The following is a 25,198-nucleotide window of genomic DNA, read 5'->3' as shown; positions in this document are numbered from 1 at the left end:
TGCCTTTTAAATTTTTACAAGAAACAACAAAGAAGAACACTGGAACAGGTGCTCACAATCTTTACTTCAATCTATTCACAGGATATAATAAGCACCTAATTTCCTGAATAAAAATGAGATTTCAGATAACTTTTTCTTTTACTGAATCGTTCATTTTAAATACATTATTTTAAAATGAGTAGTGATTCATTTGTGAAAGTAATCTCTATTTAACGCCCGTCATCCATAACAAGAGGTCTACATATTACTCAGTCCGAGTCTGAATCAAAAAACAGAATGAGAACAAATTAACTTTAAACATGCCAGGATTCCCAACAACTGTAGTTTCTGAAAGCTCCTGAGTCCAATATGGACTCTGAAACCAATTTTCATAAATGGCTTGGTATCCACAATGTTGCTGCAGTATTCTAGGGCCTAGTAGGTACTACAGCAGTCCTTTTGAATGCTGCCCCAATGTTAGTTACCGTATATACCCATGTATAAGCCGACCCGCGTATAAGCCGAGGTGCCTAATTTCTCCCCAAAAATGGGGAAAAATTAGGCACCCGCGTATAAGCCGAGGGTCGGCTTATAACCCCTCCCCCCCAAACTTACCTTCACTCCAGGCCCGGCGAAGGCGGTGGCGGGCTCCCCGCAGGAGGCTCCCCCAGGCCGGTCCTGGGCGGAGGGAGCCGGGCACGCCTGGCGGCGGTGGCCGCGCAGCCCTCCCACTGCCGCAGGAGGCTTCCCCAGGCCCGTCCTGGGCGAGGGAGCTGGGCGCGCCCGGCAGCAGTGGCGGCGCGGCCTTCTGGCGGCCGCAGGAGGCTCCCCCAGGCCCATCCTGGGCAGAGAGAGCCAGGCGCGCCTGGCGGCGGCGGCTGCACGGCCCTCCCACAGCCGCAGGAGGCTCCCACAGGCCTGTCCTGGGCAAAGGGAGCCGGGCACGCCCGGCAGCAGCGGCGGCGCGGCCTTCCCGCGGCCGCAGGAGGCCCTCACAGGGCGCTCCTGGCCAGGGGAAGCCGCGCGGGCCCAGCGGCGATGGCGGCGGCAATGGCGGCTGCGGTAAGTTCCCCCCTCCCTCCTCTACCCTATTGACCCGCGTATAAGCCAAGGCCGGCTTTTTCAGCCCTTTTTTTGGGCTGAAAAACTCGGCTTATACACGAGTATATACGGTAAGCATTAGCAAGAGAGAGATGATGTTATTTGTTATCAGCTCACAGTACATGGAAGTTCCGGATGTTTGTATTTATCTTCTAATCAGCTTGGAACATTTAAACTGGGAAACCTTGGATTCTGAACTCCTCAATTCCAAATCACTCACACGTGTTCAAATTGTCATGAGAAACGTCCTGCTCCACTTCAGTTCTAAGGTATCCCTACAAAGCACATCACACCATCTTCTGCAGAGGAAGTTTCAGAGAGTTGACAATATTATCTTTAAAGAGTCAATCGTACAAACAAAACAGGGTGCCAGCTAGAGAGTCTTTGTGGATTGTAGAAGACGCAGAATAAATCTTGAAAAAGCAGAATACACTCTGCTTTCTGTGAAATAAGAGCCACTCACTTTGATGTTAAGAGCAAATATGGCCAAAGAATAGCCACTTCTTACAGTTCAAAGAAAGGAGCCCCTCAATTTTGTTCAGATTCCATGACCACTTAAAGTCTTGTTTCCTTTTAAATGCTGCCCCAAAGGATGACAATTAGTGCCAGCTTTGATCGAGAATCCTCTCTTGTTGACACCTACACTGACACCACCAATCCCCTCCACTTTACTCCCAAAAAGCCATCAGATTGTAACGATTTTCAGTCACAACTCCACTGGGCTGAATTTGAACAAGTGTAGCAAGATATTTGAAGACATGAGTTACTGTATTTGGTCATCAGTTACTGAAGATAAGAGCAGAACACACACTGAAAACACCCATATATAAGAGCTTTAGAATAGCAATTTTATGTCTGAAAATCTAGCCTTGACCTTTATGACAGCAAAGACTGTTAACAAAGACTTGGAGAGGAAAGAGGGTGAGGAAATACTGGTACTACGTGCAGTACTAAATGTGATGGACAAATTACAAACTAATCAGTCGCCTAGCCTAGTTGGCAATTTTTGAGGATTTTTAACACAAACATTAAATTGTTTTAGCAAAAATACGTTATTTGTCACTAGAATTGCCCTGGATTGCCATTTTATTAGTTTTAGCCCAATTCTCCAGCCTGTCAAGGTCATCCTGTATCCTGGCTCTGTCTTCTACCAAATTTGCCATCAGCATTCTATAGTGGGCCAGATACTTCTAGAAGCAAGCAGAGCATCAAGTGGCTGCCCTCCTTCTCTTGTTATCTTCGGGTGAAAACGCATGGTCGCTTTAGCCTCCTTTATTCCCTGTTTCAGCCACGATCGAACCATGCGTTTCGCCGAACGTGCATTCGATCCTGGCTGAAACAGGGAATAAAGGAGGCTAAAGTGACCATGCGTTTTCGCCCTTCAACATCTGGCATTTGGGACTTAGACCATGGAAATTCTATTCAGTTACTAAAACTATCAGCCGCCTCCCTTCTGTGTTTCAAAGTGGCACTACTCCTCAGTCCTAGGGTTAGGAAACTCCTGGAGATTTGGGGGCAGAGTATGGGGAGGGAGCTGAGCAGGGATTTGATGCCATAGAGTTCTTCCTCTGAAACTGCCCTTTCCTCCAGGGGAACTGATCTCTGTAGTGTGCAGTTCAATTATTGTTCTGAGAGAACTCCAGGCCTCACAGAGGTCAGCAACCCTACTCGATGATTAGGATTGCCAACTCTACATTGGGAAATACCTGGAGATTTTGGGGGTGGAGGATGAGGAGGGCGGGGTTTGGGAAGGGATCTCAATGGGATATAATGCCATAGAATCCACCTTCCAAAGGGGCATTTTCTCCGGGTGAACTGATCTCTGTTGCCTGGAAATCAATTGTAAGAGCAGGAGATCTCCAGTCACCACTGGGAGGATGGCAACCCTATCGATGATCCTGCAAACTGAGAATAAACGTTGTAGTTCTTAAATGTTTCAAACATTTTAAAAAACCCTCTGCTGATATTGAAGAACATTTTAGTTCAAGCCTTGCTGATATTAAGAGTATTTTTAAATCTAGCCTGCCAATTTACCGGATATTACCTTAGAAATTACTTCTATGAACTGATTGAACAAGCTGTCTCTAATGATTATGTTCCAGTGATGACGCCAAAGACTTTCTCCAGCAGAAAGCTGTTTATGCCAACAGGACAGAGTGGTTGGCTATTACTTGCAAATGATTGTTAAGGTGCACTGAAAGTGGATTGAAAGTGCATTATTTGGGCTGTGTGAAAGTGCAGAATGCGTTTCTTGTATGGCGCTGTATAACCTGAATACTACATCTATGCTACAAATCAATGGGTAAATAACCCACAGAAATCTCTTATACATTGTCACATTGAGGTTGGCTGTCTTTTGCTGACTGAGAGCCACTTTGCATCTGCAGTAACAAGAGCTGCTATCTATGCAAATGTGTGTTAAATTGACTTCATAATGTATTGTTATCAGCTCATCAAGTCTGCAGCCTGGGGGCACAAGGTTGCATTTCTGTTCCACCTCACTGCTGCACTCTAATCGGTTTACAATGAAACAAAAAATGCAAACATCTTATCATCATCAACAAGCTACAGAAATAACTCCTAGAAAGAGCAGCACATCCAGCACAGAACAAATACCACTGCAGCACCATTCCAGACCTTAAAAACACACTTCAATAAGTGGTCTTTAAAAACTGAGAAACACTGGGCATTTTGGGAAGCATGGGCCACAGCCTTTGGGGGCACAGCAGAAAAGGCCTTGTGCTTCTCCCCGTGGTGGTGGAAAGTGCTGTCAAGTCTCAGCTGACCCCACAGGGTTTTCAAGGCAAGAGACGTTCAGAAGTAGTTTGCCATTGCCTGCCTCTCTGTCGCGACCCTGGACTTCCTTGGTGGTCTCCCATCCAAATACTAACGAGGCCAACCTTGCTTAGCTTCCAAGATCAGGATATCCAGGTTAGGACACTTCTCCCTATAGCTACTCTAATTATCCGAGCTATAGGGATTCCTTAAGATTTAACAGGGAAAAGAGACTCTCACCTCACAGGCATGTGAGGCAGTTTCTGAGAAATGACTGTAAAGTCCTGCAAGCAATGAAGGGCTTTATATGCCAAAATGGACGCTGTGAATCAGGCCTGGCTAGTACTCAGAAGCCACTGCACTGAAGCTGGACAGTGAAGATAGCTGATAGGAAGAAAATAGATTGCTTTGAAATGTGGTGTTGGAGGAGAGTGTTACAGATACAGCGGACTGCCAAAAAAAAAAAAAAAAACCAGTGGGTTATAGATCAAATCAAGCCTGAACTGACCCTAGAAGCTAAAATGACTAAACTGAGGATTTGGACATAGTATGAGAAGACAAGAGTCACTGGAAAAGACAATCATGCTAGGAAAAGTTGAAGGCAGCAGGAAAAGGGGAAGACCCAACAAGAGATGGACTGACTCAATAAAGGAAGCCATGGCCCTCAATTTGCAAGATCTGAGCAAGGCTGTCAAAGACCGGACATTTTGGAGGACTTTTTCATAGGGTCGCCATGAGTCTGAAGCGACTTGACGGCACTTAACACACACACAAATGCCAAAATGGATGTTGTGAATCAGGCCTGGCTAGTACTCAGAAGCCACTGCACTGAAGCTTATTGAATATATCTGCATAACCTAACTCATGTTCAGCTATGGAACGACAGTCTGCACCAGAAATTACACCACCAACTTCACCCCTGTGGCATAGTTAAAGGCACAGAAAATCTTTAATACCGATATACTGTTATGATAGGGGAAATCAGACCTTTTCATGTCTTTCAGAATAAAGTCTGCAATTGGACAATTTGGAATACATGCCACATAACTTACTATAATGTAGCTCTGCTATAATTATATTAAAATCTGTGCTCAAAATATTTTAACGACTAAAGCTTGGGGTGAATATATAGTAAGTTCTGGTTTTTAGTACGTATGGAGCATTTTTTTTAAAGTTGGTGTGCTGTGTGGACTTTTCTACTAGATTATATATCTTTAAAGCAAATAAAAATTAAATATCCCTGGCCTATATACAAATATTAGGACAAATTTTTAGACTGCAAGATTTTTTTGTGTCAAATTGATACGTTCATGAACGGGAGAAATATACAGCAACAAATTACACCACTGCCCTCTGCAGGCCTCTTTCAGAATAGCATGCTCAGCCTTAATCCTTGGACAGCATCTCCAAAATAAAGTGATATTAAGACAGCCATTACAGCTTGCCCCACATTGTAAATGCATAAAATAATAAACAAACTGCAGATATGAAACCAAACTGTACTAAAGCGAAAATCTATTTTTTTTTTAAAAAAAATCCTCTTTTCCTTGTATAAATTTACTTATCAAAACAATCAACCTATGCTGGTAATAAACTCACATTTTTTTCAAGCTCATCATAAAACACTGCTCAAAATGCATGAAAGTCTTTTACCAAAAATATTGGAACAGCCATTTCAGCCACTGCCTCTGAAATATGGGTAGGGAAGCAGGGAAAATTACCGAAGACAAGCCTCTATGCATAACAATTATAAAATACAAGCCTGACAAAGAATTTTTGAAACTCTAAGTTCCATGCACTAGATTCACATCTAACATGATCCACATCTTTTGTCTTCATTTACACCTCCTTACTCCTACTCAATAGCCATGTCTTAAAAACACTATTGAAGTTGTACACTGCAAAAAAACTCCAAAAGAGTGAAAAGCAACCTACGGAGTTAAGGGAGGGGTGGCTGAAACTCTTGCCTTCTCATCGAATGTGTACAATACCTACATTTCTTAATGTGTGTGTGTGTAAAGTGCCGACAAGTCGCAGCTGAATTATGGCAACCCCTTATGGAGCTTTCAAGGCAAGAGAGGTTCAGAGGTGGTTTGCCAGTGCCTTCTTCTGCATGGCAACCCAGGACTTCCTTGGTAGTCTCTCATCCAAATACCAACCAGGGCTGACTTTGCTTAGCTTCCCAGATCTGGCAGATCTAGCACAGGGCTAGCCTGTGCCTGAAAGCAAATTGTTCTACTGGTATTATTCAGTGCTGAGGCAGTTCAAAAAGTTCCTCTGCTTTTTCTTATCATGCATCGTGCATGGGCCTGGACTCTAAATGAAGACAGAGCTTTATGGTATATGGATGATCTCATGCAATTCCATAAAGAACATTAGGTATTTTGTATAAGACAAGGTATTAGTATTTAGCACATTATATTTCATCAGTTCCCCTAGCGCTATGGTTGGTAACCGTGGTTTTTTTCTTTCTCCTATCACTGTTTTTTTTTTCCAACTATCAGGGAGCAGAATTTCTCTAGCTGAAGGCTGTTTTGGCCTGCGCCATAGGATTGGCTGTAGGGCTGCTATAACAGTGGCTTGACTGAAAGCGAATTTTACATTTGGTCTTATTATTAATCTGTATTCAATTATGTATTGTTTCATTTTGTGTGTATTATGTATATTTTAACTTGTTGGAAGCTGCTCTGTGTCCTGCTTTGGTAGGGGGAGAGCGGGATATAAAAACAAACAAACAAATAAATCACCTTCTGAATAAGTGTTTGAAATGGAGCTCCAAAATTCATAGAGAATACACTGAGAAGCACACCTTATTTAAAATATACTTTTATATATTGTATTATATAAAATATTATCACAATATAATATACAATGTTATTTAAAATGTTTCATCATAGAATAATGAAAGTGATATATTTAAAATATGACTTTCATCATTCTATGAAGATACTAGGTATGGAAGAATATAATTAACATATTCTACTAAGAAAGTTAACAACATGGATCACTTTTCAGAGTAGACCTTTCATGAGTCCAACCACTTCAAAAAAGGTTCATCTAAAAATGGGTACTAAAAACCATACCAACCCACTCAAATGGCCATCTTTTTAAATTGTACAGCTGTTGGAGAAAATACATTTGCAAGACTGTTTTGATAGAAAAGCCTCAATGTGATTTCTATTCCTTTGAGAATAAAGTCAATATTATTGTGTATCACCAACCCCAAAGGCTAAGGATTTCTTCTTTAATGTTTGTATGCTTTTCAGAAAGGCAGAAACACCTAACAGCAGTTTTAGTAAAAGTATTCAGAGCACTTACAAATTTTTTTTAAGGTCACCTTTTGTGACTATGGTCTTTTATGCATGGCTGTTTCACTTGCTGTCACACCTCCGACAATGCTGGGTCTTCGTTTGGATTATGCATGCTGTTTCTGACTGTCAGAGGTAGCCTGGCTCTCTCCTTGCATTTCCCCGTGTTTTGCCCGCATTTTCAAATTTGAGATAAAACAGGTGTCTGAAAATGTGGGCAAAACATGGGGAAACACCGGGGGAGAGCCAGGTGACCTCTGATGGTTAGAAACAGCATGCATAATCAAAACAAAGACCCGAAGTCGTGGAGAGGGAAACAGCCATGCATAAAAAGGCCTATAACAACACACCAAGAGGTATTTAAACGGACTTTACAAACATGCCAGACTGAAAAGATGTAGAAAACCACTTGTTCAATGAAGCTTTAAAAGGGTACCCATCTCTATTTATTTACTTTATTGATTTGTATGCTTGAGAACCACAAAGCCTGACTGAATCACTCTAATGGCTCACAGTAATTGTTTTTAACAAATCACAACATAGCAATACAAAAGACACAGTACAAAAATGGATAAGGACCTACTTTTGCTTACGTATTTCTACAATGCCTAGTAATGTTTTCTGGTCTTCAGCTGGAGCTAGTGCATTACAGATTGTAAAGATACAGGCATCAAGAGAGGATGCTGTCACGGGACCCCCTGCTGCACCAGTGGTATCACTGTAGGTACTCCTACAGCAAACAGGACTGCGTTTTTATGGTGAAAGAGGAGTGAGTGAAGAGAATTACATGGTGTAGAAAACTCAGTGATGCACCCTTCCTAATGCTAGGAACTATTAAAGAAACAGGCATGATATCTGGAGAAGATCCATTGATATTAATTGGCATTTCTCCTACATTAAGAGAAAGAGCCATTTATGTTAGAGGAAGGTTTCTTACAGTAGAGAAAGGCTTCAAACTTTGCTCAGTAGAAGAAGGGTTTTTTAATACCCTGCTTTTCTCTACCTTTAAGGAGTCTCAAAGCAGCTTACAATTGCTTTCCCTTCCCCTCTCCACAACAGACACCTTGTAAGGTAGGAGCAGCTGAGAGAGTTCTGAGAGAACTGTGACTGGCCCAATGTCACCCAGCAGGCTGCATGTGGAGGAGCGGGGAAATCAAACCCAGTTCTCCAGATTAGGGTCTGCTGTTCTTAACCACTATACCACGCTGGCTCTCACACCACGAGTGGAAGGATACATGGCAATATATTTTAAATTGCGTTTCTGTAATTAAAAATTCCTTTCACCAGCAATGTTTAGGGAGCTGAAATCTAAGCTGCTTCCTAGAAACTGCTCTACTACCTCCATATATCCAGAAAGAGGCGGCGTGCCATTGCCTGTCTATGTGTAGTGACCCTGAAGTCCTTGGCAGTCTCTCATATAAATGCTAACCAGGGCTGACCCTGCTTTGCTTCTGAGATCAGGCTATTACCTGGTGTCAAACGTCCTTTTTAAAATAAAGAGATTTTACATACTAAAATGAATAAAATTAAAAAGGTAGATGGAGAGACCTGCACCCATACTAACTCCATCCCACCAGTCCTCCAAGATGCACTGAGCAGCACACCCGGTTGTCTCTTACCTCATTCTGTCATATCAACCTTGTCAAGTAGACTCCTCTTAGAGAGAATGACTAGCCAAAGGTCACCCACTGAAATTCACGTTTAAACAGGTTTCCTATATCCAGCACTAATCACTACCTCACCCCAGTTTGCGACACTGAAAAAGGAGATAACAGCCTCCAGTCTGCAGTACAAAGATTCAAACTGCAAATCTTTTTCACCTTCATTATTTTCAATGAACCCTGTTATTGGGTCATTCTTCATTTGTAAACAATTTAATGCACATGAACAATATTTCATCACCAAGGCAATATAATAAGTATATTCAATCGCAAAAAATGTTAGTTTCCCTAAAATACGTCATATTTTAAGGCAACATTTTCTATTATTAAAATGGCTTAAGGTGCTTTTCCAATTTCAGTCTACACTGAAATCTCTTTTTCTCAATCACACACAATAAGACACAGCTCAAGGCAAGTCTGTGGTTGAAATAATTACAGAAGACAAACTTGATCAAAATGGTAGTGACATTAATTAACAAGATTAGTCACTGCTATAGTTGCAGGCTCCTGTTGCTCTCCTCGACCAAAAAACACGGTCATATATATTCAGTGCAACAGATCAAAGCAGGTAACAGCCAAATCAGATGGGTACAGAATGAATGCCCCCAAAAGATCACAACTCATTACAGTGATCATACCATTACCACCCTTGCGGATCTTAAAACCTGATCCAAACAGGGCAGGGAGAAGAGAAGGCAAGCGAGCTTTCAGAGGAAGGCAGAGTCTCTGCACCTACCAGTGCTAAAAAGGAATCATCTCCACTGTTGAATGACTTTGGCTCACTACCCTGACTTGCCTCTCAGCATATATGTAAATCATCATGCTCTTGCACTCTACATGTGGAGGTGTTTCCAAAAAGCAAGAAAAATAGTGGCTCTGTAGCAGCTTTACATGTGGCCCGCCTGAAGGTTCTGACTTATGGTTTGAGCACTACTGCTTTCTTCCACATACAATATTTATTACCATACCCTACAGCAGGTGTTTGCTAGTACATAACATTTAGAATCACATCTGTAATTATGAAGTGTTAGAAAGCAAGTGTTAGGGGAAAAAATCTTTGTTGTAGTTAGGTAAACGTAGTCCCCTGTGCAAACACTGGGTCATTACTGACCCAAGGGGTGACATCTCATCACAATGTTTACTAGGCAGACTATGCTTACAGGATGGTATACCATTGCCTTGCCCAGTCATCTACACTTTATCCCCAGCAAGCTGGGTACTCATTTTAATCAACCTCAGAAGGATGGAAGGCTGAATCAACCTTGAGTGGGCTACCTGAAACTGACTTCGGTCTGGATCGAACTCAGGTTGTGAGCAAAGCTTGGACTGCAGCTTACCACTCTGCGCCACAGGGCTCGTTTTGTTATAGTTAGGAGGATAAAAAAAGCACAACCTACTACCAGTTTTGTCCTGCAGATCCCTAACAACATCAGAACTGTAAAAAAGCAAATCTATTTAGTGCACTATTTTGCAATGTTACATCAGTGGAGAATGAATAAACTGAACAGATGCAGTCCAGGTGGATTTAAATAAATGGTGAATTTCTTATTAATTTGAACTAGTGAAGATCACGTCCTTCCCCCTATTGCTGAACTAGCAATCCTCAGTATAGTAAAAGCTTTGTTAACCAGCACTAATAGGGAATAGAGGTTGCAGGTTAATCAAATATGCCAGATACTCAAGCTCTGTTCCAGCCCCTACCCACATCAGCTCAATCCTGACCCAACGGGACAGTGGAACAGTGACAGCCCCCACACCAGGCGAGACCCTTCCTCCCAAAACACAAAGCCATTCTAAGCAGCAGGTAGACAAGGAGGCCAGAGCTGGCTCCCAATAGCTCAAGGCAGTCCAAGGGCGAAGGAGGCACCAAAGGATGATGTCAGCTGGCAGTGTCAAAAACCCAGAAATAGCTAGAGGCATCAAGGTGGCCAGCTGGAGGGGGCAGGAATGGGGCATGCTCTTTGTGGCACATGTGTACAAAACAAATACTAATCAATTTAAAAAAAAAAAACTTAGTGCTTAGATTCCAAACTGCGGAGCAGGCCTTCAAGAAGGAAATCACTGGGTGAAGGGGACAAATGTTGGATGTCTGAAAGAGCTCCTTAGATACTGCAATCAGAAGACAAGTCTAGAGTTTGAACTTTCTAAGAGTTTGCACTTTGTACCTTTCTTCCAGGTCACCTCTCACTTCTGCGGTAGCAGAGTTCTAAGCTCTGAAACATATAGAGTAAGGTACCAAGTAGAAGCGCATAGTGGAAATTCAGCAAACAGCACCTGGAGAAAGAGCCACGTGATTATCATTTTTTATATCAGCTCCATAGGCACAAGTCTTTTTCATCTGAATTGCCCTGCAGTGCCTGCCTGCCTAAGGGCAACTGCTATAGTCTTCCCTAACTAGATCTTCCAGGGAAATGCACAGCTGACCTCTTTTGGCATATCAAATATGGAAGGTAATTTGCCACAGGGTGGACAAAAATCCATGTTTTTTAAACAAATTAAAAAGATTTTTCCAATTAATTTTTTTTTTTATAAAATGCTCTTTGAGGAAAAAAAAATCTATCTAAAGATAGTTTAAATAGTTTTTTGTTTAAGATACATTATAGTCCAAAGGTTATTTATCATAAAATAAGGATTAGTTTTTAATTATGTAGCATGAGACTGTATATTCATGCAATGTTTAAATTTTTGGTAAATGAATTCCATTAATCCATTCACAATGTCATGCTCTTCCAGAGGTTTTGGTAAGATTATTTTGGGCCATTTTTCCATCTAGAAGATATTATCACAGATGCTCCGTTTTGGGGTTCTCAAGACTGAATTTGTGGCTGCAGAGATAACATGCCTCTTCTTCACTGTAAAAATGTTATAAAATAAACATACAGGGTTAAGAAAAAGACCTTAATCCCATTGTTTCTTTGCAAATCTATGTACCTCTTATGTGCTCAATTTCAAGAAGTTCAATGAATAGAAGAAGTTTCAAGAAGTTCAATGAATAGAAGAATGTTTGGAGTGGAATAGATCTGCACAAGGGGCTAAGTGTGAGGAGGGAGGGGCAAGCAGTAAAAATGATAGTGAAACCTTTTGAGCAGAATACTCCACAAGTCTTTGGATCTTTGTGTGTATAGCCTGAGGTTTATCATATTATTCTCTTCCTCGAGGAGAAAATCTATAATGGCAGCAGGTCGTATAAGAGTCCCAGTTTGGGAATGTTTTAATGAAGGTCCTCTACCCATGGGTAAGACAAGCATGCAAAATGCAAACTCTGCAACAAAGAAATGCAAAACCTAGCGGTAGGGTTGCCAGCTCTGGGTTGAGAAATACCTGGAGATGTGGGGGAGACCCTGAGGAAGGCGGGGTTTGGGGAGAGACTTCAGTAGGGTATAATGTCCTGCAGTCCACCTTCCAAAGCGGCCATTTTCTCCAGGTGAACTGATCTCTTTTACCTGGAGAGTAGTAGTAGTGGGTGATCTCCAGCCACTACCTGGAGGTTGGCAACCCTACCTAGTGATCAGAATGAAACAGAAGACAGATAATTATGAAATTATTGCTAGATGAACTATCTTTGTATTTCTAATAGCATAACCAAATCAGTAATTTTTAATATAACTATAAAAGTAATCTGAAAAGTTATTATTCTAAAAAGGAAACCTTCATCTGGTTGTAAATATTAAGATGACATTAGCAAGAATGAGTCTTTACGTAGAAAACCATGATTTAAACCTAGTCTTACTGATCCACCCTGATTTGCCATAAGCCAAACATTAAGTAGACTTCTTAGCTGAGAACTTCAAACATACACTGCAGAAAATTATTAAAAAATAGATTATATTTTGCAGTTATATACCCACATCTATCAAATAATGACAATGGTCTGCACAAACATGGGTAACCATTACAATCACAAGTCTTATTTATGGAAAAAGTTAGAGCAAGCACTGTAAGCAGTATGTGTGATTAATTCTATTCTGTCTGCAGCAAGATTGACAGAATAGGCCCACCTTCTCCTCAAAAAGCACATATCTGAAAAGCTCTGAAGGCTTGTAAACAAACCCATTAGGGACTTAATTAGAAAGGACCGGAATCATCTCTCATACCATGCAAAGCTTACTCCCACCATCTAATACATGATTATCCAGTGCCTTAATTCTCTAAACCAAGACAGGCTTCCATTGTGAATTATGAATGAGCTATTCCGAAGATTTCTCTTTCTTCGATAAATCTCACAAGTCAAATTTAATAAATTTCAGTTGGCGGTGATGGCCCTGACTGACAAGAGAAAAAATGTCAAGGTGAGCACATATCTCCGAGGTGCACTGGGCTGCTAGCACTGTTAAGAAAGACTCTGGAATAGTATTTTATATCAAAATTCCATAACCCTCTGACTTATTAAACTCCACAGTTCACTCACTTTATAGCTACTGGCACAAAGCAGTTATTTGCAAATCTCCCCTTCATGAGTTCATCTCAATCCTCCACCTGGCCTGCACAAACAGAAATGACTTCCTGGACTGACAGATATGTATAATACATAAGTCATTTTAAACAGTAATTTCTTGCTTTCATAAATGCAAACTGATTTCAAACCCAATTATAAAAATGGTGTCCACATAATATAGGCTGCATGAAAGCATAGGAGGGAAAATAGACAGCGAAGAACTTCCTTTGTACCTAATGTTAAACCATCTGAAGTGTGTGCAGACCAATTGACCCCTTCTGACCGCGCTGTATCAACAAAGATCCCCACAGTCCTCATAAGGTGACTGGGAAGGCCAATCCAGTGAGACTTACTGTACCAACCTCTGTTGGCAAGCATTTCCTGCCCCGTTCCATAGTTCAATGGGGAGGAGGGGAACCAGTAGGAAACAAATATCTCTGTTCATTAAAAAACAGAACACCTCCCACGCCCCAGTGTCTGGATTCTTAACATTCTATTTATTTAATTCATTTATACCCCGCCTTTCTCCCCAATGGAGACCCAAAGTGGCTTACATCATTTTGCCTCTCCTCCATTTTATCCTTACAACAACCCTGTCAGATAGGGTAGGTTAAGAGTGTGTGACTGGCCCAAGGTCACTCAGTGAGCTTCCATGGCATGACTGAGGATTCAAACTCAGGTCTCCCAGAAACAATCCCAGGATGAAGTTCAGTTTTCAAAAGCTCTATTTCCACAGGGCCAAGTTAAACTGCCCTCCCACTTTAAATCTGTCCTTTTGACAATAGTTACGTCTCCATCCCAACAGTGTCTATGTATACTTCTTTATTTTATCCCATATAAATGAATCACTGCCATTCTGCCAGGACCACAAGAGGCCCTACCTAAATCTTGACCTGGAATCCCTCCCCCCCCACTGTCTATTGACTAAGATCAGTTGCCATTGCTAGAGTACAGGTAGTGGCTTGAAAAGCAGTCTAAAGTGCATCAAACAAAAGACTGCTCAGTTGATAATAAGTGCACACTTCTATTTGTCAGACTTGGCTAGTCCAGATTGCCCACCAATCGCTGAGACCAGTATTGCACAACCCTAGTCTCTCCTGTGCTTGATGAGAGCTCCAAGACCCAAGTACACACAGTCCCCAGTGACACATCAGCAGAGGTTCTGTAACATAAGTCTTCCTGCTCAAGCCCCAGAGATTCTCAGCAACAGGATTAAATAAGGGACTGAATCTGGATTTCAGCCCTAAATAATTATGTTAAGAGTATTTAGGCAAATATTTTGAGACAAACCCTAGGAGTACCAAAATGTGTTTCATATGTGACTTTATGCCTAGAAACAGGCCAGAATTTAGTAGAGACCAGAGCTAGGATCTTAACGTTTAAATATTGGCTTAAAATCCATTTTAGGGTAAATCAAGGAAATCTTATGTCCCACATGAAGCTGCCTTATACTGAACCGGACCCTTGGTCCATCAAAGTCAGTATTGTCTACTCAGACCGGCAGTGGCTCTCCAGGGTTTCAGGCAGAGGTCTTTCACATCACCTACTTGCCTAGTCCTTTTAACTGGAGATGCCGGGGATTGAACCTGGGACCTTCTACATGCCAAGCAGAGGCTCTACCACTGAGCCACAGCCCCTCCACCTGCTAAAAGACACTTATAAAGTTAACCGGTTCTCCACCATTTTAACTAAACTTGGTCACCTTGGAATTGCCTTAGAGGATCTGTCTATGTTAGATGAAAAATCAGCATTCAATACTATTAAACAAATAATTTTAGACCAAGAACAAAAAATATGTCCATTTACCCCACCGACATGCTCCCCTCTTAATTTAGGTTTACAAGTCAAACATGGGTAATTACAGCAGTACTTTGTTACACCTGAGGAACCCCTTCAACGGAGGGCATTTATGCTTGCCAAGCTGAATGCCCTCCCTTCAGCGGTACTAAATGGCAGGTTTAAAAATATTCCTTTTAAGAAAAGCTTATGTGTATGTGGCTTGAATCAACACAATACACTACAGCATATAACCATAAATTGTCACCTGCACGATGGTCCTCATAAAAAACAACAATTCTACCTTTGATTGATAAAATGAAATCTAGCCAAAAATTCCCTGAATGCCGGTTTTTGTTGAATGATACTATTCCTGAAGTCACTTTAAAGGTGGCAGAATTTTTGATGGAAATTGTCCACATAAGGACTAAAGTTTAAACATCTTTAAATCAAAAATGTATGGACAGTGAATTTTATGTACTGCTTACGTCATGTTTCTGAGTATATGCCAATAAAGGTCGATTGATTGATTGAAATAAGGGACTGTACTTTGGACTGTCCAACCTGTACTGAAAAACATATCAGGAGTTCCGTGCTGCACAAGTTGTGTTGGTTCAACTCATGCCAATAAGTGAAATCTGCACAGATGCTGCTGGTCTTGAGAAGTCAATCTCTTACAATGCATCTGCACAAATCTGAAAAAGGATCCCTGTGCTTATCATATAGTGAGGAAGGAGGCTATTCCATTAGAACACTGATTATACATTTGAGATGGACTCTTTTAGACAGAAATACCACTAATCAGAACTATCCCAAGGCAAAGTTCCCCAGTGGACGAATCACAAACTCCCTTGTTTCTCACAGAGAATTCTTAGAAACCTGGGACCAAAACTGAGGCACTCATTAAACTTTGACCCATCAGAAGGCATTGCAAATTAGCCATCTCACACAGAAAAAGCACACATTTGACAGCAAAGAAGATACACCAAGAAACAAAAGAATGAGCACATCTTGTTACTAGGCACCATATAATAGAATTATCAGGTGTGAGTTGCCAGAGCTCTCCTTGCTGAATGGGTGCCATATTTGCACAGAGACCAAAGTTGGCAAGGGCAGAATACTGCTCTACACAAAGTGGCTCAGAATCTGGAATCCACCTTGTGTATTTGCTTGACCTAGGCAGGAAGGTCAACAGCTTTGCATTTTCCCAGGGCCCAAGGAGTCAGCGGCTGGAGAAGGGATGGGCAACTCCTTGGCCACACCAAAGATGACTTAATGAGCAATTTCCAGCAAACCATCTTTACCATTTTCATTACATCCCTCTTGGGCAATTAACCAATGCTTAGGGGGATCACACAAACATCCTCCTGCATCCTGACAACATATCAAGACACTGAAGTCAAACTGACACCTATGCTGTATAGAACAATGAACAAGAAGTCACAGCGACGATGACCACAAAATCCACAAAACAATATTGTATATCCAACCACTAACATTAATGAACAGCAAGTGCAAAGATAGTAGAATACAAGGTATAGAAAAGATTCCTTTACAATGTTGCTAAGGCATACATATACTCTGCACTGATACCACAAGTCTTTATCACCTAACAAACTGAAAGAAATTGGTCACCCAGAAGCCACCAGTCCTTGAAGCAATAAATCCAACTCTTTAATGCAAGTTTATCATGAGGAAACCAATCTCAGTCACCAAACTGAAGAAGTCCGACAGGGATCTTGAACTCTCTTAGGAGTCTCCTCATGATATGTACCCCTTAGCAACACTGTAATCTTTTCCTTCCTGCCCTTTCTGTCACATCCTGGATGCATGCACTTGGTAGACAGCAGATTTCTCCAGACAACAAGTCAGGTTGGCACACTTTAGATCCTACCCCTCTCGGTAGGGAATCCTCAATTACCAGAACACCTCTTCCTTAATTGGGGACCAGAAGCTGGAGTCCTATCATTCACAGGAGCCTGAGGAATTTCTTTCAAGCTTTGGGGAGGCTGGGGGGTGGGGGTAGCCCTTGTTCCAGTAATCCAGAATCAATATCTATGGGGAGATCCTGGAACTGATTGCTGAGCAACAGAGGATCAGAATCTCCCCAGTCAAGGACAATCCCCTTCTGCACTCAGCTTCCTCAATTAGGCACAATCAGCAGCCCAGCAGCATTTTCCCAGTCCCACTCCAAGCCCAGCTAACTGTGGTCCCATCCCTAAGCTATTTATCCAACTTTCCACTCTTACCTTCTTAAGCTCTTTTATGAACTTTGTGTACATTTACCCTCTCGCCTGAAATTATCCCTTCTGTAATAAAAACACCTTTTGCTTGAGAAAAATGCTTCTTTATTGGAGAGTTTTTTCCAGGATCAATCCTGGCATAGTTACATATCACCATTACCCCATTTCACTTTGCCTCTTTAACTAATTTCCCCATTTAAGGTGGAGACAGTCTAATTAGGGTAACAAGAGGGTTGAGCAATCAGAATATACAAGGTGTGGTTTACAGTAACAAACGTTATCCAGCTACAGGGGCTTACTTACTACTATTGGGAAACTCCCAGGGCCTTGCTTTCCCTTGTCTTTGATTAGACTATTCTTCCAGATGAAACTATTTTAGTACACTCTATGTTGAGCTGTCCTTTCAGGTCAACTAGAAATTTCAATTGGTCCAAAAAGTGGCTACCCATTTTTTGCACATAAAATAGAATACAAATTATAAATGCTCCAACAAGTTAATTGGCAATCCATTTATTTCTGCCTTTTTTAAAATTTTATTAGAAAAAAACCAATGACAATAACTTAAAAAAAGCAGAATTACTGACAGTCTTCGTAATTAAAAATACTACATATATATAAATCAGTATGCTCTAAATCAGTATGCTTTTTTTTTCTTTTTCTGTTTAACTCCTGGGGACTTTTTTGCATACAACTAGAAAGCTAATACATTGGAGACAATGGATACAAGCTTAAGAACACTTCCCTGTGAGGAAGCCCCATTGAATAGAATGGGACTTACTTCTGAATAGACCTTATTAGGATTGTTTCCATTGTTTCTAATGTGCAGATAACAACCTCCTCCTGCAAGGAAAAAAGTATAGAGCCATTTATTTATGCATTCTGCCAAAAAGAGTACAGCTGTGGGAGGAGTTTACCATGAAGCCAAAACTGAATTGTTATAACCAATATTTAAATGCTAAAATAAATTAAATACATAAGGAAAACTTTTTGCATTGCAGACTATTTTAAGTACACCGTCTTTCACTAGATGGCAGTACAGTATCACCAAATAACACAGCTTTATACTACTACTCCTCTTAAACCCAAATTTAACTCAAGATCATGCTGGCCACCGCTGGTCTGCAAAGGGAAGGTTCACATTTTTAAAAATGTTACCGAATTCCTATTCTGAAGGGACTTTGATGTATTACTTGTATGTAGATGGCCCTGCATAAAGCTACTTGTTTAACTACAAATAGTTACCTTTTGAGCACAATTCTATAACGTAATACAGCAACATAATACCATGCCTTGGGTAATTTCCTGTGCTCGTTGTTGCTCACATTGTCTTTCAGAGTTTGTATTCTTAGTCCTATTGCATTGTTCACTCTTATACTGAGTTATTACACTTAGTTTGCTCTTCACTCTGTAACCCCCCTTGAGTCTCAGTGAAAAAGTCAGGCTGTAAATAATAAGCTTAAAAACCCAATACAAATAAACCCCCCAACCAATTCCAGAATCACAGCCTATTGACACTCTACTGGTCTAAGACAGGAATTGTTATTAGGTAATAACCGCTAAGAAACCAAAGCACAGTTGAACAAATAAACTTAGCATAATGTTTATATATACACATCACATTTTGGTTCTGGGTGAAATGGGTAGAATGTTAACATGTTTACAAAGGACCATTTCCTTCCACACCCCTGTGCGCTAACTATGGTCATCAGACAGCCATCTGTTGGTTATCCCACATTTAGGATGGCCCATCTGACACTGACCAGAGCCTGGGCCTCTTCCATTGTGGCTGACTCTGTGGAATGGGCTCCCTGAAGAGATCTGAGTTCACCTGTTAAATCCCAATCACCAAACGTCCAGACAGAGTATTCTAAGAAGCTGGTTTATTCGGGAAGCAGGAGGTGAGTAGCAGAAACTTACAGGGAAAGGTACGAGGACTCTAATGGGGAAGGGAATAGCAGGTTGGAACATATACAGAAAACCAAAGGCACAGTTGGATCCCAGGTCAAGCCTGGTTCTCATGGTAGATTACAGTTATCACACAAACAGAGAGCGAGCAGACATAACAACCTTCTGAGTTACACAACCTTGGAGGCCAGCTGCACTCCCAGGCCTGGAGCTCAATTCTGCCCCCCCAGGGGCCCCCCTCGTCCGACGGTGCGGGCTTCTCCAGGTACGAGGCATGGAACTGACGCAGTAGGCGAGGGGCGGAGACGTGACGACGCTCAACCCATTCGTCGTGGGAGGGGCTAAAATGCTTCCAACGGACCAGGTACTCCAGCCCCGTATGTATAGAGATGTACACAGAAGGAGAAGCACTATTTAAAAGCACACCAGGAAGTGAGCCAAAATTGATGATCTTCCACTAAGTGACCATTAAGACAAGAAAAGCTCTGCCTCCCATTGGTTTCAATAGGAAACCTGGCCCAAGTGGATAAAAAACAAGAACAAAAATGGCAAGGGATTACTCCAGATGCACTTATTAATTTCACTCTGTGGCAAGTTGTAACAGTGAGGCAGCTGCCCTTGGAACACTTCCCCCCCACCCATCCCCCAAAAAGCCATACTGGTAAAGTGTCAACCTAGGATTCAGGTAAACCAAGTTCAAATTTCCACTCTACCATGAAACTCGCCAAACGACCTTGAGCCAATCACTCTTTCTCAATTTAGCGTATTTCAAAGGCCTGTCGTGAAAGGGGAAAAGAGGAGGAGGAGAGAATGATAAACACCACTCTAAGCTCCTTGGAAGATAGTACATACACACACATAAAAACGGGAAACAACCCATCCCACATGAGTTAGAGCTGTAATTCAAACAGGCTTCAATCGCGCAGTATCTCTGAGCACATACAGGACCGCTCTGCTGAAGGGAGAACGTTTAACGTTTGTTTTTAAACCAAAACGATTTGAACTCACAGTACTTGTAAACCAGTCACAAGATCCCGTGCTAAGACAGGACAAATCATTTATGCCAGAGCTGTTGCAAAAATAAATGGGGGGAGAGGGGTCAGATATACGCTTTCCTTAGATGAAGGGCGAAATAAAATAAGATAGTGGTCAGAGACAGACCAATGAACATAAATACACAGGTTTTTGATTGTTTTGACTTTTTAAAAGATTTTTTTTTTAAACCCACCTACCCCGTCCTCTAAGGAGTGCGACTTAAAAGTGCTAGACTTGCAGGAAGTCACTGGTAGACCAAGCATTTAAACGGAGGTCGCGGCGGGACTCTTTTCCGTCTCATTCTGCAGGTGGCGGGAAGACTTTCAGAACCGACCAATCATGGCAGGATTGTTCCTTGGAGCTCTCTTTCCTTATTTTGAGTCTCCAAAAGACCGGTTTCCCGTTGAAACTAACGGGGAAGTTCTTGTGCGTACCTGTCTGTGTGTGTGTGGATCTAATGGGAAGACCTTTCAGTTTTGGCAAGCTAAAGCGCAGCATCAGGGCTCGGTTTTTCCACTCACCCGCAGCGGCCACACTCGCGCCTGCGCACGCTGCACTCCACGGGCAGCCGCCACAGGTCCTGGCAACCGTCCTCGTCTTCCTCCGCGAGCGATGCTCGGTCCCCACTTAGAGTGTTGTCGGCCACGCGCAGAAGACCTTCCGCTCCGCCCGCCGCACCCGCCGCCCCTTCTTCCATGGCCGGCCAAGGGGCTTCCTGCCGGAGCGACGCAAATTCCAACAGGGGGCGCTGGGTCCCCGCAAGCCCAAGACGGAAGTCACGTGATTGGAAAAGGGCGGCTGGGGCCCGTCTGCGCCGGTGTGGGCAGCGCTGGGCTCTTCGAGGACTTCCCGACTCGGAAGCGGAGCTGCTTCGCCCTTTCCTCTGTAGGGTGCTTCCTACGAAACAACGTGGTCCTTTGCAATTTGGAAATGAGTCCCGCCTACCTCAATGGGGTTCACTGGTATCGAGGAAACGTGTTTTTTGGGGGGTGTTTTTTACTATTTTGGGGGGTGGGAAATGTGCATGGATAGATCTGAAACTGTGTAGTGACTCTTCGTTTTATTTTTCTCAAGAGAGCCCCATTCCCTTAATGCCATGTAATTGGTGAAACAGTTCCATTCTGTGGTGACCAAAGGGAACAGTTTTCTTTGCCGGACACTTAGTCTGGACCCAAGATAGGAAGGGGAGAATTGGTCTTACCCCTATTAAAAAAAACATTTAATTGATTAATCAATCAAAACATTTATATACCACTGGTTCTTGTAGGTTATCCGGGCTGTGTGACCGTGGTCTTGGTATTATCTTTCCTGACGTTTCACCAGCAGCTGTGGCAGGCATCTTCAGAGGAGTAACCCTGAAGGATAGTGTCTCAGTGTCAGTGTCCTTCAGTGTTACTCCTCTGAAGATGCCGGCCACAGCTGCTGGCGAAACGTCAGGAAAGAAAATACCAAGACCACGGTCACACAGCCCGGATTACACAGCCTGGATAACCTACAAGAACCAATGAACTCTGACCGTGAAACCCTTCGACAATATTTATATACCACCTTTCCTTGTTTAGATAACATCTTGGTGCAACACCCATGCCCCCACGCCACAACTATTTGCAGACTTGGAAGGTGCTTAGGTTGGGCTCTGTCGGGTAATCGGAGCTACAGAGACTAAGGCCTCTTTTGCATGGGAGGTTTTGCCTTGGTTTTGCCGCTTTCTAGAAGTACATTTCCCCCATCTGAATTCTCAAAACTCTGCATGGGGGCTTATTCCTGAGTTTTGAGAATTTGGATGGGGGAAAATGTGCATCTAGAGAATGGCAAATCCAAGGCAAACCCTCCCATGCATAAATGGCCTAAGGACGAAAACGCATGGGAAGTTGTGCCTTGGATTCACCACTCTCTAAATACACATTTTCCCCATCCAAATTCTCAAAACTCAGAAATAAGCCCCATGCAGAGTTTTGAGAATTCAGATGGGTGAAATGTGCATCTAGAGAGCAGCAATTCCAAGGCAAAACCTCCCATGCGTTTTCGCCCTAAGGGCACTTTCACTCATGCCAAATAATGCACTTCCAAGCTGAATTTTACTGTGTGAAATGGCAAAATCCACTTGCAAACGATCATTACAGAGCATCGAATGTGGACTGAAAGTCCCCTAAAGTTACCAGTGTTAGGGTGGGGCCTGGAGTTCTCCCAAAATTACCATTGATGTTCAGACTAGAAAGCAAATGCAGCGTTTTCGGGCAGGCTCTAGCATTACATCACTACTCAGTTCCTTCCCCTCCCCAAACTCTGTGCCCAAACCTCCAGGAATTTCCTAAACCAAAATTGGCAATCCCTAAAGGGACAAAAATCCAGGGTACAGGACTACTGTGGGGGTCCAGGCTGTCAGACTGCAAATATCAATTCCCCTGGAGGAAATGGCAGCTTCAGATGGTGGGCTGTATGGCACCACATCCCTGCTGAAAACCCTCTCCTCTTTCCTCAGGAACTGCACTCAAAGTATTTCCCAAGCTAGAATTGGCAACCCTAGTCAGCATGAGGAAATGGTGAGTGCCCCTCCCCCCATATGTTTGGGTGGGCTGAGAGGGCCCTATAGGGCATCTTTGTCTTGAGGCTTTTGGCAACTTCGCAGACGTGCATGTCAAGAGAAATAGTTTCAGAGGGCAGCCACTTTGTTCTGCAGTAGAACAGTTATATACAGTCCAGTAGAACCTTAAGAGAGCAACAAAGGTTTCCAGGATATGAGCTTTTCAGAGCCAAAGCTCCCTTCATCAGATACTAATGGAAGGAGCTTTGACTCTCAAAAGCTCACACCCTGAAAATCCTGTTGCTCTGAACTTGTATCTAGCTGTGGATGTAATGAATGCTCTTGAAGATGTTCACGAACATTATTTTGTCGCACAGCAGTACTACGTTAAATTCAAATTAAACTATTTATTTCTGGGTTAAGTGCTCACAGGATTGCAGCTCTGTTCTCCAATCCTAATCAGGCTTACTCTAAAACAGATCCTTTTATTTCAAGATTTATTTCCAAGAATATATGTTACCATTATAGCATAATACCTTTGTCCTGTACTTTGGTTAAGAAGAATGTATTGTGCCTGTTCAAACTAACCATTATCCCAGACTGGTCCTAAGCATTGTATCTAGCCTCCCAGTGTGTGTGTGTGTGTGTGTGTGTGTGTGTGTGTGTGTGTGTGTTAAGTGCCATCAAGTCGCTTCCGACTCATGGCGACCCTATCAATGAAAGTCCTCCAAAATGTCCTATCTTTGACAGCCTTGCTCAGATCTTGCAAATTGAGGGCTGTGGCTTCCTTTATTGAGTCCATCCATCTCTTGTTGGGTCTTCCTCTTTTCCTGCTGCCCTCAACTTTTCCTAGCATGACTGTCTTTTCCAGTGACTCTTGTCGTCTCATGATGTGACCAAAATAGGATAGCCTCAGTCATTTTAGCTTCGAGGGTCAGTTCAGGCTTGATTTGATCTATAACCCACTGTTTTGTTTTTTTGGCAGTCCATGGTATCCGTAACACTCTCCTCCAACACCACATTTCAAAGGAATCTATTTTCTTCCTATCAGCTTTCTTCACTGTCCAGCTTACCCATACATAGTAATAGGAAATACTATGGCATGAATTAATCTATTATTGGTGGCCAGTGACACATCCTTAACTTCAAAATCTTTTTGATCAATACCACATGCAAATTCTCTGTTGCAGGAACTCTTTGGATAAACATTAAAATTAAAGAAATACCTGTGGAAAACTTGTAGCAGCTACTGAGCCATTGTGGTGTAGCGGTTGCAGTGTTGCATTAGGATCCTGGAGATCTGGGTCTGAAATCCCACTCTGCCACCGTCACTTAATCTCAGCCTAACCTACCTCACAGGATAGCTGTTGTAAGAACAAAATGGTAACAGGAAGCATAAATAGGAGAAACTTTGCAGAATGGAAGGAGTGTGCTAGAATTGTGGTAGAGGACTTAGAAGACAGTCAGTGGTCAGGAAACTAAGTTAGCCAATGCAATTGTGTTGAAACAGGTTGCTCTCCCCGCCACCTTTTTACCTGACACTGGAACAACAGATGAGTGTGATAAGAGCTAACAAGTACTATGAATCATAGCTAGCTGCACATCCTTGCATACTTCTGTTCCACTAGAGTGGAAAACAGTGGAAAAGACCCTTAAGTCTTTATAAGAACAGAAAGTGAAGAATTAATCTTTATTTGCCTGCTATCTACAACGTATAAATAGCCCCACTGCCTTTTAGTGTCATACTTCAGGACTTCAAGTGTACTGGAATATACTCTGTCAACACTGCCAATGAGACACTATTGGCTCCTTCAATGTTTGCAATACAAATACCACAGAACATTTTGAAAGCTTAAATTGAACATAAATTAACAATTTGCATACAGTTGCCAGGTTCCCCCTCATCACTGGTGGGGGATGGGAGTAGGGTTGCCAGCTCCAGCTTGGAAAACTGTAAGATTTGGGGGTGGAGCCTGGGGAGGGCATGGACCTCAGTGGGGTACAGTGCCACAGAGTCCACCCTCCAAAAAAAGCCACTTTATCCAGAGGAACTGATCTCTGTAGTCAGGAGATGAGCTGTAATTCCAGGGGATCCCCAGATCCTACCTGGAGGCTGGAATCCCTAGATTTGCACTATAATAATCTGGAACAAAAATACAAAACTGGCATGTACACTTTAATGCACACCATGTCTTATACCTGCACATTAGCGTCATAGTATCTAAGACAAAACGTTCGTGGATTCACTAGCTATAATTACTGCTAAATACATCTCCAACTTCAGTGAAGTTGAGTACTCAAGCATGGTAGAGTTTTCAGTAGACCTGAAGAATTTCCATTTAGTAATATGTCATATTTTATCTCAGCCTTTCTCCAAAGAGCTCAGGTAGGGTTGCCAGGTCCCTCTTTGCCACCAGCGGGAGGTTTTTGGGGCAGAGCCTAAGGAGGACAGGGTT

General features: G+C 42.4%; 1 protein-coding gene across 1 annotated transcript in view; it reads right to left on the bottom strand.

Annotated features, from left to right (window-relative positions):
- DTWD2 (DTW domain containing 2) overlaps positions 1-20,915 on the bottom strand; it is a 74,942-nt gene extending 54,027 nt beyond the window's left edge. The window contains exon 1 of the mRNA XM_056848732.1: positions 20,740-20,915. Within this exon, the coding sequence (XP_056704710.1) occupies positions 20,740-20,915 (176 nt within the window). The remainder of the gene's footprint in view (positions 1-20,739) is intronic.
- Between the last annotated feature and the right edge of the window lie 4,283 nt (positions 20,916-25,198).

Source organism: Euleptes europaea, chromosome 4 (assembly GCF_029931775.1).
Source record: "Euleptes europaea isolate rEulEur1 chromosome 4, rEulEur1.hap1, whole genome shotgun sequence".
Taxonomy (NCBI): Eukaryota; Metazoa; Chordata; class Lepidosauria; order Squamata; family Sphaerodactylidae; genus Euleptes; species Euleptes europaea.
This window is presented reverse-complemented; position numbering and strand designations above follow the sequence as displayed.